At 44.7% G+C, this 20,131-nt stretch overlaps 1 protein-coding gene across 2 annotated transcripts in view; it reads left to right on the plus strand.

Moving 5' to 3' along the window:
• KNL1 (kinetochore scaffold 1) overlaps nucleotides 1-20,131 on the plus strand; it is a 318,489-nt gene that overhangs the window by 232,216 nt on the left and 66,142 nt on the right. For both annotated transcript variants that reach the window (XM_073609599.1, XM_073609600.1), the window contains one exon: nucleotides 7,118-7,218. In XM_073609599.1, coding sequence (XP_073465700.1) covers nucleotides 7,118-7,218 — 101 coding nt within the window. The remainder of the gene's footprint in view (nucleotides 1-7,117; nucleotides 7,219-20,131) is intronic.

The following is a 20,131-nucleotide window of genomic DNA, read 5'->3' on the forward strand; positions in this document are numbered from 1 at the left end:
CATCTATGGTGTATATGTCAAAGCAAGTAAACAAAACTGCAAGAGCAGTACAAAATATCACTTCACTTCAGTCAATATCACTACACATGGCGTGACCCCACAGATGATCATTAAGATCTCTACATAATATCTACATATCGGTACATGTGGAAGCTCCACCTAGCATGTTCTAGTTCAACACATCCTTTAAACATTCACACTAACCTAACCATCTGCCTGAATACAGTAATAGTGTATTATGCAACAGCTACACTAACTGAACTCTCAACTAAACTAATTGATCATAAGACTAGAGAATATTTTTCTCAAAATACAAGGGATACATTATGCACCGTAAAGGTGTTATCAGCACTGTAGCAACCTATAAGAAACCAGCAAGAAGGGAGCTAAAGCTGGTACTGCCACCCAAGGCTCCTAAAGTTTGTAGAATTTATTAGGTATACCCCTATTTCGATAAATGTGTTCCCTCAGTAGAGCATTGTTAACCTGAAGACTCCACTCCTCATATGTGGGATGGCTTGGAGAAAGCCATCACAAAGCAATAGTTTTACGTGCTACGTGATAATAAAGCTATTAGCAGGTACTATAGCATCACGTGGAACTGTCTCCTCATCCAGGTTGCCTAAAAGGCATATCCTAGGATCTAGGTCTATGTGTGTTTGGTAGGCAAAGTTAATTGTTTCCACTAGGCCTCGCCAGTATCTATCCAGTTTGGGGCACTTCCATAACATATTGGTTTAATTTTAGATGCATCATGGTTCTTCCTTGAGTCTAAGTTGTTTGAAAGTAACTATGAGGAATTTCAGCTCTTGAGCGCCACCCTTTGGGCACCTTCTGCTAATGTCGTGTTTGGTGAGCATGGACTCTGAACATGCGTGTCTGTACTTTCAACTTTTGTTTGATTGCCTTGTGTACACATGATAGGAAAATCTGACAGACCGTTGTCTGCCAAAAATTTACCAGCCTGCCATCCAACATTTGTTGGCAGAAAGTTGGACAAAATTTGTCTGATGGAGCAGCATACGAACAGTCAGATTTTAGGCCAACAGTCTGTCATCAATTTCCTGCTCAAAATCCGATCATGTGTACGAGGCTTAAGTCATTATATAGGACAGCCATCAGTCAACCATTGCAGATTTTGTCACCCACTGCATTAACAAGAATTCTGGTCTGTCTTTCACATATGTAACGGATACCAAATCTTAGTTTTTCCTAGACATCGAGTTAGGTTATATTGATTCCACCATCACATCCAAAAACCACTTCAAAAGTTCAGCAGGGAATTTGTATATCCAATTTAAATTCTGTCACTACTCTAGGTGGAAAAGAAATATTCCCTAAAAAAGTTAGCCTTGATGTCCAATCATGATCCAGCATCTGTCTGCTTTATTACCCAATTTCATTCAAAATACAGACACATGGAAAACATGAAGAGGCGGGGGTGTTCCGGGAAGTTTGCTAGCATTGGGAATGGTCAGAGGCCGACCTATTGGCATCCAGGTTCAACAATAAGCTACAGCAATTTGTGTCCCCAACAAGGGATCCTCTGGCAATCGGAGCAAATGCTTTGATAGTTCCATGGAGCCAGTACTCCCTGGTTTATGCTTTCTCTCCGATCCCTCTCCTTACACATTTGTTGCGCAGGATTCGGAGAGAGGGGGTTCCAGTCATTCTGGTGGCACCAGCCTAGCCTAGAAGGCCCTGGTTTCCTTAGATTGTGAGACTGACAAAAGATGGGCCATGGACGCTTCCACGTCACCCCGATCTACTGGACACACATAACCGTGCTTAGCAACAAGCCTTTTACTGACACTTTTTTTTATATTGCATCCAGTAGTTTTTTGTAAATCGTAGTGTGGTGATTACCTATTATACGAAAGATCGGCATGTGGCATTAATAAACATCAACAGATTTGAGTTGTGCCTTCCCATGCACAATGTGCGTGGCTGCTGAGCTCTTCTCCCCTTCCCTGCACACAGTGCACTGACATGCAGCACTGTTGGGGCTGCACTGATAATCGGGACACTGATCAGTACCCTGACTATCAGTGTAGATTTCACCTTTTACTCTGGCTGGTTACCAGCTTTCTCCTCTCGCTGTGACGGCGTGAGGAAGGGAATGCCGATAACCGGGCTGGTTACCCCAATCTGTGATCAGCTATGTCTGGAGGACACAGTGATCATAGTGCGCCGGGTGTGAGCCGCAGCAGGCGCGTGGTGGGTGCAGTCCTCGGAGGACGGTAATAGAACTGCCAGAACTGCAGGCCTGTACTGTAGCCTTCATTCAGCTATAGTGTGGTCATCTGGGGAGAGGGGGAGAGGGGGAGATGGGTGCCGCCGCCCAAGGCAAACTCCTTATTTACTTCACAGTAGATAGACCACAGGGTGGGAAGCAGGGGTGTGAGTTGGAACCGGTGGATGGTTGGAGCATTATTTGGTAAATATATATAGTCAGTGGGTTGTTAGCGCCCGGGGCATGGCAAGTAATTTGCGCCACCTAACCCGTAGACTCAGAGTCCCTTTCACTAGTTCTGCTGCAACAGATTATTAAGGGCTCCTTGCTGTTCACAGCCTTAGCCTCTGATTGGCTGCCTGGAAGCCTACAGTAGTCAAAGAGCTATCTCACATTGAACCAATAAAAGGAAGCCAATCACAGACTCTGGCTGTGAATAACGAGGAGGTGGATTCCTTACTAATCCATCGGAGCCGAGCAGCCCGCCTAAAACTCTGATATACAGTGGGGAGAGGGCAGGGAGCAGTATACAGTGAGAGGGGGGGTGGAGCCAGGTGCACAGAGAAGAGGAGGTGTTGCAGCCAGGTGGAGGAAAAATGGAGCCAGGTGCACAGAGGAGAAGAGGTGTTGCAGACAGGTGGAGGGGAGGATGGAGCCAGGTGCACAGAGGAGAGTGGGGGGGGGGGGGGGTGGTGGGGAGTTCCACATGCAGCAAATAGTGAGGCTTGCAGGAGCCGCTCAGTGTAAAGACTGTCAGGTAATGTAACTGCTTGCAGGGAGAAAGACATTCATTTTTAGGACACCGTCTCCATGGGCAGTACAGACCGGTGTTCTGAGTCCTGTCCTGGGATGGAAATAAATCACTGCTTGCTGTAGGTATAAACTACAAATGGGATGTGGCTGGGGGAGCAGGAGGCATATCAGCCACCAGTCTTGCAAACAAAACCACTGGGAATTAACTGTTTCATTTGAAAATTACCAGGCTATTTCAGAGCAACTACTGAGCTAGCAAGAAGATGGCTTACACATTTGGTGAAGGTAGGAGCAACAAAAAAAAGTTGTTTTGCCCGGAGTTCTGCTTTAAGGAAAAAGTATTCCCTTTTTGTAATTCCAGATGGACCTCTGATTTCTTGTTATCCATCCTTAGGTGGCTCGGCTAAACCTTCAAGCACGGTTATAATCTCAAGGATTGGGTTTTACCCATTCCTGTCATTCCACAATCTACTAGATGTTGGTGTGTGTTAGGCTTTTCAGCATCAAACAACTATGTCCCAATTGGCAAGGCTGCCACGTGGTGGTCTGTTCACAAATTCTCTACCAGGTGGACATTGCATTCTTATCTGATGCCAGAGTTTGTTGCCTACCACCCCTCATTTGGACTGCTTTTGAACTTCTGGAGGTGAAAGACTTTGTGTCCTGTAATGCATGACAAAGAAAATAGAATTTTTGTACTCAGGGTAAAATCCATTGTCTGTTGAGGGACACTGGTCCCACTCCCATGTGTTTATGATCATGCTCTTAGTACTGCTTTGCTACAAAACTGAGGCGTGTCTAGTAGTAGGAGGGGTTATTCTTGCGCCTTACCTAAAAAAAAAAAAATTGTTTGCCATTGTCCAATACTCCTCAAGGGTTCGTTCACTCTTGTGTCAATATCACATTTATCATGCAGCATTTATTCAGCTTTTCTAAAGCCTCATAAATGCCTGTCAACGCCTGCCATGAAATTTTACAATGACACTATGCTGTTTACACAGGAGCAGTAGCATTGTATTAAAAATTAACAGCATGTGGCGTTCATGAGGCATCAACACTTGTCAACCATTTTCATTGATTTTAGTGGTGATGCCCAATAACTACACCTCAATAGCCCCTAGTGCAGTGGATCTCAAGTCCTGTCCTCAGGACCCACTAACAGGCCAGATTTTAAGTATTAACTGAAAAAAATGGGGATTGAAGATCACCAAGAAACCTTATTAAGGAACACTGGACTTAAAAAAACAACTTTAATGATTAAATGAATTGATACAAAACTGAAGAAGTTCACTGATGGGTGAACAAAACCGGTCAGCGTGATGTCGCCACGCAACTCTGGTGATCCTGCCTGACCCCCCCCCCTTCCACCCTGCCCAACTATTGGGAAGCAGGCTGGCTTTGCAGGACTTCAGTCCTCCCAGGCTATTGGACTATGTAACTGGAACTGGCAAGCATGGACTACACACAGCATGAGGATTTGCTACAACCCCCCCCGTGAGACAAGAGGTGGTGAGCATACTGATGAATAGCGGCTACATGCTGCCCAGTGATTGCTATATGGGATTTATGTGTTGCATCCTCACCAGACTTTATTTATCCAGCGACATGTGGCTGTGAATCTCCTGTTGGGGGGTTGCTTTGTGACTGGTTCTGCAGTTCATCCATAGACCTCATTCAAAGTATAGACAGCTACTCCCCTTTCCATCCCGCTCTTATCTCCCCATCCAGCCTGCAATACCCTGATTGCAGTTCTATTGAACACTCAGCTTCAGCTGCATTCTATGTGGATTGTTATACCCTTCGAATGGAGAAATTCCAGGGTTGGTCTCTGTGGATGGTGATTTACCATTGGAATAATCTCATACTTTTTATCCCACTGTGGAAGAGCCTGTGTATCCCCATAGACTTATTGCAGTGTGGACTGTGTGTGGTGGGGTATGAAGTGTGCTGCCAGCAGATATCTGAGTTGTTTGACAATGTTGTCATTTTTAATGTTTGCGCTAGTGGTCATTTTTTGTATCAATTAATTTTAATCATTTTCATTAAAGTTGCTTAAGTCCAGAGTGTTCCCTAATAAGGTTTCTTGGTGATCTTAAATCCTCATTTTGTTTTTTTCTGCTCTGAACAATCGGCTTGCTGTGAAGCTTGTCAGTAAACCCTGTAAGCTTTAAATAAATGTTGATGTTTTTACCATGGATTTCACAATAGATTTGTATTTCTTTCTTGGCACTGCATTGGGATTGACTATGGTGTGACGTCCATCGTTTTCCTTGCTAATCGCCTAGTCTGTGTTAACATCTCAAGTGCTTTTGGCCATTATAATCTGTGGCCGATCTTTTTTGGTAAGATACGTGATGATCACTTGTAGCCAGTGGTGGATCTCGTTACACCTGAGTTGGAAGAACATATATTAATGGTCTTTTTTTTTTTTTTTTTTTTCACTATGGACTTCATCTTTTCATTTTTTTTATGACATAAGGACATTTACATATGCACTGTGTCTGTATGCACGGATAAGTGTTGGTTTATATCTCCAATCCATTGAATGCTGTTTCATGTTGCACTTTTTGGCACTGTTTTTGCTATTTCACATTGGAATATACGTTTAAGTATTTACTATTTTATATTGCAAATCACAGTTTGCTGTCTCATATTGCAACTTGTTGCACAATATTTGCAAGATCTGTAGCGCTGCTTTGGCACATGTATAAAAAGTCAGATGTGCAGGTGTGGGGTTGGTGGCGCTACCTACTGGCTAACTTATAAGATATATATATATATATATATGTGAGGTTTATTGGGATTCACTTAATGGTTATTTGTGTATTGTACAATTTTTTTTTTCTATTTTTCCTCTCTTGCACACATTGGTATGGATGCATGGAGCCTGCATTATCAGGGTAACTAACCCTCCCGTACATGCATTCACCACTGGCATGCACATTGCCACTATATTTATCCTTCTATGTTAGCCAGCCACCAACCCCACACCTGCACATCATTACTTTCTTCAGTTCCATTTCAGGGACTGATTAGGGGAGGCTGCAACCTGTTATAATATTGTTGCTATCCTGAGTGCAGAGTTTTTCTCTATAAAAAGTCAGATGTCTGAAGATTGTATTGAGGAGTTATATAAAGGAGCCATCCGGTTTGCTCCAGGAGGGGATAAATTCCCTCCCGATCCTCAGAAGACAATCTGATAATCCCTGTATCAACAATCTCTGGTGTTTTTGTTTTCTATAAATTGTAATATGCAGTTATGTTTTGTTCATTTAGAAATACATCCAGCTCTTTTTAAAACCATCAACTGAGCTGGCCAGCACTAGGTCTTGAGGGCCGTCAGCCAAATAGGTTTTATTTTTAGCCTTTTAAACTGATTGCTCATGGATATATATTTTTCCAGTGTGTTCACATAGTCGATTTGAACAATTCCCATTTCTGTTCTGTGTCCATTGATGCCAATATTAAGTCTTGGAGCGCTTTGGAAAATTTTGCTATCTTAAAGTTGTGTTTTTTATTTTTTCAGTATGTGCTTATTTACAACTAACGTTAACAGAAATCTTGTTATGGTCACTGCTACCTAAATGTTCTTTTATATGAACATTGGTAATAAGTTCTGCATGGTTTGATGTTATCATGTCCAAAAGAGGTGGTGGTACACATGTCAATAATGCAGTACAGCAGCCAAATGCAACCTATTCAAGTGAATGGAGCCATGCTGCATCTCATGCAGTGGGCAAAAGGCACCCAGGAGGTGACATATTGCCTCTGAAAGTGATTCACCTCTTTACAGAGCCCCTGTTAAGTAAACCGAGCTGGTGAACTTTGAAAAATGTTAAACTGCTCTGATAGGTCCTGTCTTTTTCCACATGTCTCAAGTTAATACAGTTGATGAGTTCTCTTGATTGACGGTAATGAGGTTATTAATCAAGAGCTGGATCCCAGTGGACAGACAAGCATGTTGGCAGTGAAAGACTTGACTGACCTCCATTTTAATTGGTTTACAAGCGCTACTCAAGTTTGATGTGCAAAATGTTAGTGTGAAATGTAAGTATTGCAAGTAATTTAATTCAAACGATTACCTGATGGTTTTTTTTCTCGTGTGTGTGTTTTTTTTTGTTTTTTTTTTAGCTTTGCAGAATGGGATATGGTTAATTGGACAGATACAAGAGCAACATTTGTTTTTCTGCATGATTCCTTGGAACTTACCTTCCTATTTGGAGATGAGATTGGTAAGTGAGGTATTGAAACCACAAAATGCTTTGCTCTTGAGTTGTTTGGCAGCAATTACTAGGTTATCAAATCTAGGCATCTCTTCACTGTTGAATCATATAACTACCTCCCATAGCTCGCTCAAATCCTCTCAATGGAGGTCTTGACTTGGAGTAGTTATGTAAAAAAAACATGGATTAGGAGCTAGGAACAACCAATAATGCAAACTTGCCAGTGTCAGATCATGAAGGTGGCAACTGTAAAATATTTGCTGACCCTTGACCAAGTTCCGCCAATGCAAGTTGAACAAATTGACACATTTTATTTGTGCAATGCAGGACATAGGATCTAAGTAAGCAACCTGATTTCACAAGAAGATATAGCCTTCCAAAGACTGGAGCCAAGGCCACTGCATATTGATGGGGCACCTCCACTACTTAAAGTTGAGGGGGCCTTTTGATCCCACATGCCATAAAATGCCTTAATATCTGGTTCAGAGTGTTTCCATGGACTACAAAATTTAGTTTTCCACTATAACATTTATAACACTTCGTGCTGTCCAACTCTTCTCCTTCCCCTGTCAAGGTGGGTGGATCTGCTTTTGGCTGTCCAAATGGCTTTTGAGCCAATTGGTCATTACCTCTACCGGCAGGAGAATGCTTTTAGGATGTCCACTCAAACCTTTGTACAGTTTCAAAACTGAATGGAGTGTGGTCTATTCTGGATTTGATGACTCACAAATTGTTCTAATGAGTTCAGAGGTTTTGCATGGAAAATGCTAGCTCAGTCAGACATCTCTGGTACCCGTCTACACATTTTACATATTGCATCATCACCCGGGTTTTCACCAAACTGCCTGCCCAGTTTTTGCTGTGTTCCATTTTCTGGGGATCCACAATGTGACACCTGTGTGATCCCCTTTAAAATTATGAGCTTTTCCTGTTTTTGTTAGTCAATACCGTATAGATTCTGCAGAGCTTCTGTTGAAACCTCAACCTGCAGAAGTAGTCTCTGGTCCCAGAACGCAGATTGGTGTACTTAGGTCTGCTGCTGCACAAAAATTTGTCCAGAACCATTCTACCTTGGGACAAACCTCTGTCCCTTTGTTTTCCATGCCAGCTTCTTTGTGCCCAGAGGGAAGTCCAAGGTTTGTGCTTGCATATAAGTGTTTTGGGTCTAATGGCAGCCTCCTAGGAGGCAGAGCTATATGCCCTTTTTCTCTCCAGACCGTTGCAACTCTACATTCTGGCAACGAGGGACAGATGGACTTAACTCTTGGACCACACAGTGCGTCTGAACCCCAAAGCCACACTCTCCCTGATGTGGCGGATTTCCAATCCAGCACTTTAGTCAGGGACTGCTTTTCCACCACAGTTGTAGAAGGGTCACATGACTGATATCAAGCTTGGGAGCAGTCCTGCACCTCTCAATGCAGGTGATTTGGTAATCAGAGGTGACTTGCCAGCCAATCGACGTTCTGAAACAAAAAAGTACAGTTAGACAAGGCCATGGCTGTGGCTTACGTCCATCATGGAGGCACCAAAAGTCAATGCTTCTTTAAGGGAAGCAAACTTGATCCCCTTTTTGGCCAGCAGCATTTGGATCTAGGGGAATAGGCTCTTGATCTGGATGTCTTTCAAGCTCTTTGTCACAGGTAAGGAACATCAGATGTTTGCCTTCTGATGTCCAGATTCAAGAATAAATTAGACAGAATCTGGGACTTTCAGTCCTTGGCGGACACAACGTTCTGTTAATGCTGTGGGATCAGTTCAATCTTGTCTATGCCATACATTCTGTCCCCCCCCCCCCTTTCCTGTGTCTACTTCACAGGGTCGAAGGAGGGCATCCTAGTCATCCTCGTACCAAATTGGCTCAAGAGAACATTGTATTTAGATATACTCAAATTCCTGGCAGGCTTTCTGTTCACTCTTCTGGATCATCTGGACCTCCTGTACCAAGGCCCAGTGTTTCACCCTGCTTCTTGGTCACTGGCTTTAATGGCTTGGCTTTTTGAAGCCAAAGTCCTGAGGAAAAGGGGCCTTTGAATTTCTTAATTGTACATAAAAGGACACACAGGACTTGATATTCATGGCTACTTGGAATTATTCACTGCCACCTTTTAGATAAATGTACTGTCTAAAATTCTGGCATCCCTACCCAGGCATAACCCATACCAATGTGGTTAAGCCTCGGTTTTTAGCTAGTGTTCTTAGGTGATGACAGTGCCTATACACTTCTCTCTGAAGATTTCTTCCCATGGGCTTAGTCCCATGCTGCAGCCTATTCCAGAAATCCCGTGGGGCAGTGGAGACTCTTATATGGATTGTTTGCTATAGTCAGTTGGCCAAGAGGGATCGTACCCCAACCCTGCGTCCAAGTGCGGGGATGGCCTGTAATGCAGCCGGTCAGCTCTGAATCCTGTAGGCAGTGGGGATGATTTACTAAAGGCACATATACTATGCACTGCAAGTGCAGTTGCTCCAGAGCTTGGTAAATGATGTAAAACATTTGCTTTGCAAAGATTACCCAATCACATGGCAAGAAAAGAAAACCTGTGTCTTTTCTTGCACCTGACTGAATGATCTAAATCAGCAGAGCTTGACCTCATTTACTGAGATCTAGAGCAAATGCACTAGCAGTGCACAGTATATTTGTCTTTAGTAAATCAACCCCAGTGACTCCATGGTACACTGTACCTGGGGACTTCGCTGGCAGGGTATAATAGACAAATGTTATTCCCACTTCGTGAGACTCTATCCCCAACAGTATGTCGTGGGGCACAATCTGGCCAATAAGAAGGGAGACAGCCTCTGCTCTCGTGCACATCTCTGGATCGAGATCAGGCTCCAGTAAGGATTAAAGTGATGCTAAAATCTTTTTTTTTTTTTTTTTTTTACCTGCTCTGTGCAGTGTATTTGCACAGAGCAGACCAGATCCTCCTCTTCTCTGGTCCCTCTTCAGAGCACCTGGCCCCTCCCTTCTGTTGAATGCTCCTACAGCAAGCAGCTTGCTATAAGGGCACCAAAAGCCGAGCCGCAAGTCCAGGTGTCCATTCAGACATGGAGGCCCAGCCCCACCCCCTTTTTCTCCGCATTGACTGACTTTGACAACAGCGGGAGCCAATGGCACCATGCTGCTGTCTCAGCCAATGAGGAGGGGAGTCCCAGTCAGCCGAGTCAATCCTACACCGCTGGATCTAGAGGGAGCTCAGGTATTAGGGGGGCTGTTGCATACAGAAGGTTTTTTTATCTTAATGCATAGAATGCATTAAAATCTAAAACCTTCTGCCGTTTACAAGCACTTTAAGAATGGGGGGGGGGGGTGAAAGCTGTATGCAGAAGGTCTTTTTTACCTAAATGCAGAGAATGCATTAAGGTAAAAACTTTTGAAAAGGAGAAGCCTGTGACTGAGGATGTGGTTGCCATCATCCCTAATTGTACAGAACACACAATTTTCAAGACAACCATTCAAATGAAAGGTTAACATTTTTACTTTTATTTAAAAAAAAAATCTACAAATATTTCTATAGATAAAATGGTATCGAGATATGATCCAAAACATACAAAAGCAGTATTAGCAATAACTGGGTACTTTTTTCCTTTTTTAGGGCACAGTTCCTCTCTTCCCTATCTGAACACACTCAACCTGAGCAGTTATCGCTACTTGGACTTTTCAGCATCGGGCTTCTGTTAATCAGATTACACAGGTGTTGCCTGGTTTTCTGTTTACACGTTTGTTTTGCTCTACCAGGTGTATATTCAGGCGTCATCTGAAGCCTATTTCATCTGTAAGGCGTCATGTACACACTGCCTACTTTGACTGCCGGCCACGGGTATACGCAAAACTATTTTGCAGCGGTATCTCGCGGACGGTGGAGGTTGAAATGGAGGTTGAAATACTATTGAACCAGTGTATGGGGCCTATTTAATGAAACGTGTGTACAAATCGTAGCTGCCCCTTTTAAGAAGGAATAAATCCACTTGTGAAAAATACAATAAAGGTGTGGCGCTTAGATGCAAATAGCAATAAAGGGAATAGTAACAAACTAAAAAATGTCTTAAATATAGTAGTCCAGTGTGATAAAATCCCACCACCTTAAAATCCTCCAATGCAATTTTTCAAAATCTTTCATCGTTTGTGCTCAAAAAGTGGATGTGCACTAACCAGAGGTTTTTGACCCCTTTTTACAGGTAGGTCAAAAAGCGCTTTGTTGCTCTCTGAAGCAAAAGTCCCCCCTGGAGTATATGCCAGTGGTTCCTCCAATTTTTGTAGTCACTCATATGTAAGATGATCAAATGGGAGATAAATGTAAAGTATCATAGTGCAGTGTGTTTATTTAAAAGGTTGGTAATATAGAGAGTAGATTACACTAACATTTGTTGGTGCCTGGATGCCAGCACCTACATATACAGCGCGTATGGGAATAAAGTAACCGCCGCTACCAGCAAAAAGCTGTCTCACTCTGGTTTTTGGCCCAGACGTGATGTCTCACGGGTCCTAGAAGTGACGGTCCCAAGCTCTGACGTACGTTTCGCAGCCACTTCTGAAAGGATATTTATAACGGAGAAATAATTGTGATTGGTAAGTTTCCACTAAAATGGAGAGCGGGCAGATCAACTGTCTATAGGCTAATGAATTTAACTATCCCTACATGCTGCATAGCTGGTTGATGCTCCCCTAACGGCAGCAGCTCCTAAACTCTGGTAAAAGTCCATGCGTACATTGACACAGACTTTTATGGAGGTGAGTTAGGAGCTTTGGCAAAAAAAAACGTTAAAAGCACCTAAACTCAAGTTTAGGAGCTGCTAGTGTACATAGTAGGTGAGGTTGAAAAAGTCCAAGTCGAACCTGTGTGTGCTTTTATGTCAGTATTCCATTGTATACCCCTGTATATTGCGGTCGTTCAGGTGCCTATCTAATATATTTTTTTTTAAATTATCGATGCTCCCCGCTGAAACCACTGCCTGTGGAAGAGAATTCCACATCCTTACCGCTCTAACAGTAAAGAACCCTCTACGCAGTTTAAGGGTAAACTGCTTCTCTTTTAATTTTAGTGAATGGCTGCGTGTCTTTTTTTAAATAACCTTTCCTCATAACTAAGGTCCTCCAGTCCCTCTTATTAGCTTTGTTGCCCTTCTCTGGACTCTCGCTCCAATTCCAGCACATCTTTCCTGAGGACTGGTGCCTAGAACTGGATGGCATACTCCAGGTGCGGCCGGACCAGAGTCTTGTAAAGTGGGAGAATTATCGTTTTATCTCTGGAGTTAATCCCCTTTTTAGTGCATGCCAATATTCTGCTGGCTTTGCTTGCAGAAGATTGGCATTGCTGAGCCTGTCATCTACTTGGACCCCCCAGGTCCTTTTCCATCCTAGATTCCCTCAGAGGCTCTCCCCCTAGTGAGTAGATTGCATTCATATTTTTGCCACCCAAATGCATTATTTTATATTTTTCTACATTAAACCTCATTTGCCATGTAGTTGCCCACCCCATTAATTTGTTCAGATCTTCTTGCGAGGTTTCCACATCCTGTGGAGAAATTATTGCCCTGCTTAGTATTGTCCACAAATAGAGATTTGAGCTGTTTATCCCATCCTCCAGGCTATTTATGAATAAATATAATCGGATTGGTCCCAGGGCAGAACCCTGGGGGACCCCGCTTTCCATACCGGACCATTCCGAGTACTCCCCATTTATCACTACCCTCTGAACTCGCCCCTGTAGCCAGTTTTCAATCAATGTACTCGCCCTATGGTCCATGCCGACAGACCTTATTTTATATAGTAAATTTTTATGGGGAACTGTATCAAATGCCTTTGCAAAATTCAGATACACCACATGTACGGACCTTCCTTTATCTATCTAGATGGCAGCTCACCTCCTCATGGATGGTTAATAGGTTGGTTTGGCAAGAACGATTCGTCATGAATCCATGCTGATTACTGCTAATGATACCATTTTCAATACTAAAATCTTGTATATAGTCCCTTATCCCCTCCAAGAGCTTGCATACTATTGATGTTAGGCTAACTGGTCTGTAATTCCCAGGCATGTATCTTGGCCCTTTTTTAAATATTTGAGCTACATTGGCTTTTCTCCAATCTGCTGGTACCATTCCAGTCAGTAGACTGTTCATAAAAATTGGGAACAATGGTCTGGAAATTACTTGTCTGAGTTTCTAAAGGACCCTCGGGTGCATGCCATCTGGTCCTGGTGACTTATTAATGTTACGTTTTCTTTCTCGAACATCACGGGACACAGAGCCTCAGTAATAACTGATGGGTTATATAGGTATCACTAGGTGATTGGACACTGGCACACCCTAACCAGGAAGTTCAACCCCCTATATAATCCCTCATCTCACAGGGATACCTCAGTTTTTACGCCAGTGTCTTAGGTGATGGACGTGTAAAGATGTCCTGTGCTGAGCTCCAAAGCGAATATCCTATACTGGGGCAAGCCAGGCGAACCGGATCCATTTCAAAGTGTCTTTTCTAGGCCGAATTGGATGGTACCTGGGCCTCGTGTCCGAAGAAACGAGGTTTTACCTGTAACGCTTCCTCTTTTTAGAGAGCTGGACCCTGCATATCAGAAAATGGTTTTCTATCCTTATTTCTGGCCGGGTGCTTTACAGGCCCAGAACTGTGGATCCCCCTATCCGTAGGGGGCCCCAGTCTCTGAAGGTTTTTCAAACGGAGCCCACCGTGAGAGGTGAAGATTGGGTCTGTATAACAGAACCCTGCGGCTGGATAAGGTAAGGGAGATTCCACAGAATTTTTTAATTCTAGTAGGTTTTCTCCTTTAAGGTAAAGGCATGCGATGCCTATTGTCGCCACCGGGGGCTGCCAAGAGCACATACCTTCTCACGCTGATGTCTGTCTTAAGTGTTCTCACGGTGCACAAGCTTCTCCAGCCGGCTCCAGGTAGGATGGGGGGCTCTCCTCAGGGATATTCCCCCCAGACTAGGGGGAGGCCGCAGGTGGTCTGTGAGGCGGTTGTACACCGCACTATCACCGCCGCCATTGCCACGTGCAGGCCCCATCACTACCGGCCTCTCTCCTTCCTCCCCCTCCCCCAGCCTTTCCTCCATGCTGTCCCGGAGTGTCGGCTCACGCGGGAAGCGCGCGGTTTTCGAAAAACGAAGGGGGGGCGGTAGAGGGCGGGGCGTCAGCACAGCGTCCAGCATGCTCAGACGCCCACATTGCAGGCTGCAGGCTATTAAAGGCACACTTTACAGGTGCACTAAGCCTTTGGAGGGACACAGAGCTGACGGTCGCATGTAAGGTGGGACACAGGCATTTTCCTAGACAGCATTTACTAAGGTAACACCAGACTGGGCATTTGGTAGCAAGGCCTTTGCCAGACTACATCGCTCAGCAGTCAGTGTTCATTTTGTGATACCTCCACCTTGTTGCTTTGCACTATGGGTAGAAGAGGTTCAAATACCCCAGGAACCAGAGCCTCTAGGGGAATCATTCAGGTTCTGAGGACCCCCTTTCTGCAGCATCCTCCCCCCCCCCCCCCCCCCCCCTGAGGGGCCAGGGACGGCTAGCCAGGGAGAGCCGTTGGGGTCAGGGGCTACACCTGCTTTTGGCACTTCAGCCCCTGTATACATTACACAGGAGGTTTTTTCCCCAACCATTAATGGTTTAGAGGAAAGATTAATGGCCTTGATTACATCTTCACTCAGTGGAAGAAAACGCACTAGGCCTTCCTCTGTTTCCCAAGACCCTCAGGCAGAGGAGCTCTGGGATAAAGGAGAAGAATCCCTTTCAGAGGATCAGGATGGGACGGATGATTCTTCTTCGGAGGAATCGGGTGGAGAGGGACCCTCTTCGGCTTCCCAAGAGGAGAAGGTTTTAGTACAGATCCTTACTGGATTGGTCCGCTCCACGTTTAAGTTGCCCATATCTGAATCCGTTAAAGAACCCTCTTCTTCTTTAGGGTCACTGAAACCTCCTCAAACAGCACATGCTTTTCCTGTTCATAATTTACTTGAAAAGCTCCTTTATTCTGAGTGGGATCACCCAGATAAACGTTTTTTTCCGCCGAAAAAGTTTTCAAAACTTTATCCTATGGAAGAAAAGTTTATTAAAATGTGGGGAATACCGGCCATTGATGCGGCCATTTCCTCCGTAAATAATAGTCTGACTTGTCCTGTAGACAATGCTCAGATGCTCAGGGATCCTGTGGATAAAAAGATGGAATCCCTATTGAAGGATGTTTTCTCCTTAGCAGGTTCGGTGTCTCAACCTGCAGTAGCAGCGATTGGAGTCTGTCAATACTTAAGAGACCATGTTAAGCAGGTCATCAAAGTTTTACCTGAACAGCAGTCCCAGGGGTTGGCTAACCTTCCAGCGGCCTTATGTTATGTTGTTGACGCCATCAGAGATTCTATCATTCAAACCTCTCGTCTTTCACTGGGGTTGGTGCATATATGTAGAATCCTATGGTTGAAAAATTGGTCAGCCGAAGCACCATGTAAGAAGCTGCTGGCTGGGTTTCCATTTCGTGGTGCAAGGTTGTTTGGAGAAGACTTGGATAACTATATCAAGAGAATCTCTTGTGGGAAAAGCACTCTCTTGCCTGTTAAGAAGAAGAGTAAGCGTCCCTTTCAAACGGACTCTTTCCCCAGCGCCAGGGGCTTCAGCCTCCAGGCAGTCTCGACGGCCTCCTCCGTCTGGGTCAAGAAACAAGAGTCAACCCCAGGGACAAAAGAAGTCCTGGGGGAAGAAGCCTACTAGGCAAGACACTAAGACCTCTTTATGAAGGGGCGCCCCCGCTCGCTCAAGTGGGGTGAAGACTGCTACAGTTCTCAAGGCTCTGCTGGCAGGAGGACTTCCAGGACAGATGGGTAATCTCCACGGTAACCTTAGGGTACAAGCTAGAGTTTCAAGAATTTCCCGCTCCTCGTTTCCTAAGATCAAGTGTCCCCAGAGATCCAGAGAAAAAGCAGTCGCTCCTTCTAGCGTTAGAGCGACTTTTGTCGCAGGAGGTCATTATGGTGGTTCCCGCGAAGGATCAAGGATTGGGCTTCTATTCCAACCTTTTTATGGTCCAAAAACCAAATGGGGATGTCAGACCCATTCTGGATTTAAGGGATCTGAACCGATTCCTAAGGATTCAGTCCTTCCGCATGGAATCAATTCGGATAGTAGTCTCCATCCTGCAGGGGGGAGAATTTCTGGCATCGATAGACATCAGAGATGCATATCTGCATGTGCCCATTTTTCCTGCTCATCAGAAGTTTCTGCGCTTCGAGATAGGAGGGCGCCATTTCCAGTTTGTGGCTCTGCCTTTTGGGATAGCCACTGCACCTCGAGTGTTCACAAAGATCTTGGCTCCTCCTCTGGCCAGATTAAGGGCTCAGGGTATTGCTGTCATAGCATACCTAGACGACCTGCTCTTGATAGACCGGTCGGTAGCCTCCTTGAACGGGAACTTGAGGACCACAGTCAAGTATCTGGAACACCTAGGTTGGATTCTCAACCTAGAAAAATCTTTCCTAAAACCAGTAAGAAGACTGGAGTATTTGGGTCTGATCATAGATACAAGCCAGGAGAAAATATTTCTACCTCAGGCAAAGATCACTGCTTTAAGGGAGCTGGTTCTGGCAGTCAGGACCAAAAAGGGTCCTTCTGTCTGCCTTTGTATGAGGCTGCTAGGAAAGATGGTGTCTTCATTCGAAGCAGTTCCCTATGCTCAGTTTCATTCAAGACTGTTGCAACATAGTATTCTGTCGGCCTGGAACAAGAAGGTTCAGGCATTAGACTTTCCGATGCACCTGTCTCATGCGGTGCGTCAGAGCCTCAATTGGTGGCTAATACCCAAAAACCTGCAGAAGGGGAAATCCTTTCTACCGGTTACCTGGACGGTGGTAACAACAGATGCCAGTCTGTCGGGTTGGGAAGCAGTTCTGGAACAGTCTGCGGTCCAAGGGGTATGGTCCAAAACCGAGAGGACCTTACCCATCAACATTCTGGAGATCCGTGCGGTATATCTAGCCCTAAAGGCCTGGGCTATCAGGCTACAATATTGCCCGGTCAGGATCCAGTCCGACAATGCCACAGCAGTGGCTTATGTCAATCATCAGGGAGGCACCAGAAGCCGAGCTGCTCAAAAAGAGGTGAACCAGATCTTAGTCTGGGCAGAGAAGCATGTGCATATCGGCAGTTTTCATTCCAGGGATAGAGACCTGGCAGGCGGACTATTTAAGTCGCCAGCGGTTACTTCCAGGGGAATGGTCTCTGCACCCCGACGTCTTTTGGGCCATATGCCAAAGATGGGGGGGGTTTCAGATGTAGATCTCTTTCCTGATTCAACAAAAAGATAGACAGATTTGTGGCACGGACAAAAGATCCTCTTGCATGCGGGACGGATGCGTTGGTGATTCCGTGGCATCGGTTCTCACTGATTTATGCATTCCCGCCTATTCTGCTACTGCCACGACTCCTTCGCAGGATCAGGCAGGAAAGGAAGTCAGTACTTCTGGTGGCCCCCGCTTGGCCCAGAAGGACTTGGTATGCGGAAATAGTAAGGATGACGGTGGGTTCCCCGTGGACTCTACCGGTACGCCCAGACCTGATATCTCAAGGTCTAGTGTTCCATCCTGCCTTACAAACGCTAAATTTGACGGTTTGGCTATTGAAACCCACATTCTGAAGAGTCGTGGGCTTTCAGGTCCTGTGATATCTACCTTGATCAATGCAAGGAAGCCAGCTTCCAGAATGATTTATCATAGAGTCTGGAAAGCTTATGTGTCCTGGTGTGGATCCAGGGGTTGGCATCCCAGAAAATATGTGATAGGTAGAATTCTTGATTTTCTACAATTGGGATTAGAGATGAAGCTGGCCTTGAGTACCATCAGGGGCCAGGTCTCGGCCTTATCAGTATTATTTCAACGGCCACTTGCTTCGCATTCTTTGGCCCGAAACTTTATGCAGGGGGTGACGCGTCTTAATCCTCCGGTTAAGGCGCCTCTAAACTAGAGGTCGACCGATATATCGGCCGATATTTGGTGTTTTTTTCTTAATCGGCATCGGCCGATTGTGCTGATAAAAAAGGCCGATCTAACTCAGCGCGACTTGTAAATGACTTCTGAAGTCAATACAAGTTGTCTGTAATCTTCTGTGAAGCACTTCTCTCCCCTCTCTGGGCAGCCTGCCAAATCTGATAAAAAGAACCTGAATTGATACAATGTTTACACTTCTGAATGAACTGAGTGTGGGTGTGTAGAAGTTCTCAGTTTAACCATTTATAGACTAAATCTTTTCTGACACTTGTTGCTTACAAGTAAAAATCCTGTATTTTCTGCTAGAAAATCACTTAGAACCCCCAAACATTATATATTTTTTTTTTTAGCAGAGACCCTAGGGAATAAAATAGTGGTTGTTGCAATATTTTATGTCACACGGTATTTGCGCAGCGGTCTTTCAAACGCAATTTAAAAAAAAAAAAAATACACTAATACATTTTAAAAAAACTAAGCAGTAAAGTTAGCCCATTTTTTTTCGTCCAAAAGTTTTGATTACCTGTTTTTGTGTATTTATTTTTAAGATATAGTTTTTTTTTTTTATATATTTTTTTTTTTAATCTAAATTCTACATACAAGTGAACTGATTGGAGGTTTGTTTTGTTTAATAAATGTTTAAGGCCCCTTTCACACGGGACGGATCCGTGTTGATCCGCCCCGTGAACATCCGCTGCTCAGCGGGGATCGCTCAGTTTTCCCCAGCTGAGCCGGCGGATGACAGGGCGGGACCCGCACACTGTGCAGGGACCGCCCTGTCAGATCTCCGCTCTCCCCTATGGGGGATCGGAGGAACATGGACCGTCTGTCCGTGTTCATCCGATCCGCTCTGCAGACGGATAGAAAAATAGGATTTTCTTCCGTCTACAGAATCGGACGAGAGCGGAGCCAGATGACATCGGGTGTTAGCGGATGTACATCCGCTGACACCCGCTATCCCATAGGGATGCATGTATGTCCGTATTTCATCCGAAAACGGATGGATGAAATACGGACATACTGTCCGCATGTGTGAAAGGGGCCTAAATGTAAAAAAATTTCTGTATCACTTTAGGTTGCTTACACACTGCAGCGGGCATGCGTTGACGGTAAAACGCTCCTAGTTTTAGCTGCGCTTTACCGTCATTTTAGCGGCGCTATTCGGCTGCTAGCGGGGAGCTTATAACCCAGCTAGCAGCCGAGGAAGGGGTTGAATGCGCCCCTGAAGCGCCGCTGCTGAAACGCTTTGCAGGCGCTTTGGCAGCGGTGCGCATTCATTTCAATGTGCAGGAGTGGTGGAGCAGCAGTATACACCGCTCCAAAGATGCTGCTTGCAGGACTTTTTTTTAACATCCTGCCAGCGCATCGCATCAGTGTGAAAGCACTCGGGATATCGCACTGAGACTGCAGGGGAGCCGTTTTACAGGCGCTATTTTTAGCCCAAAAGCGCCTGAAAAATGCCCCAGTGTGAAAGGGGTCTAACTGTTAAATTTTATGAGATGAAGAAAAAAAAAAAAAAAAAAATCGGCCCACATATCGGCCACCGAGATTTCTAAATATCGGCATCGGCCAGAGAAAAACCCATATCGGTCGACCTCTACTCTAAACCCCTGGAACTTAAACTTGGTTCTGTCTGTGTTACAGAAACAGCCTTTTGAACCAATACGTCAGATTCCTTTGGGCTTGTTGACAAGGAAGTTCATTTTTCTGGTAGCCATTTCTTCTGCTAGAAGAGTATCAGAATTAGCAGCTCTTTCCTGTAAAGAGCCTTATTTGATTGTACACAAGGATAGAGTGGTATTGCGCCCTCATCCTAGTTTTTTACCGAAGGTGGTTTCAGATTTTCATCTAAGCCAAGACATTGCTCTGCCTTCCTTTTTTCCAGATACCTGTTCTTCGGAAGAAAGGTCACTACATTCTTTGGATG

Source organism: Aquarana catesbeiana, linkage group LG13 (assembly GCF_042186555.1).
Source record: "Aquarana catesbeiana isolate 2022-GZ linkage group LG13, ASM4218655v1, whole genome shotgun sequence".
Classification (NCBI taxonomy): domain Eukaryota; kingdom Metazoa; phylum Chordata; class Amphibia; order Anura; family Ranidae; genus Aquarana; species Aquarana catesbeiana.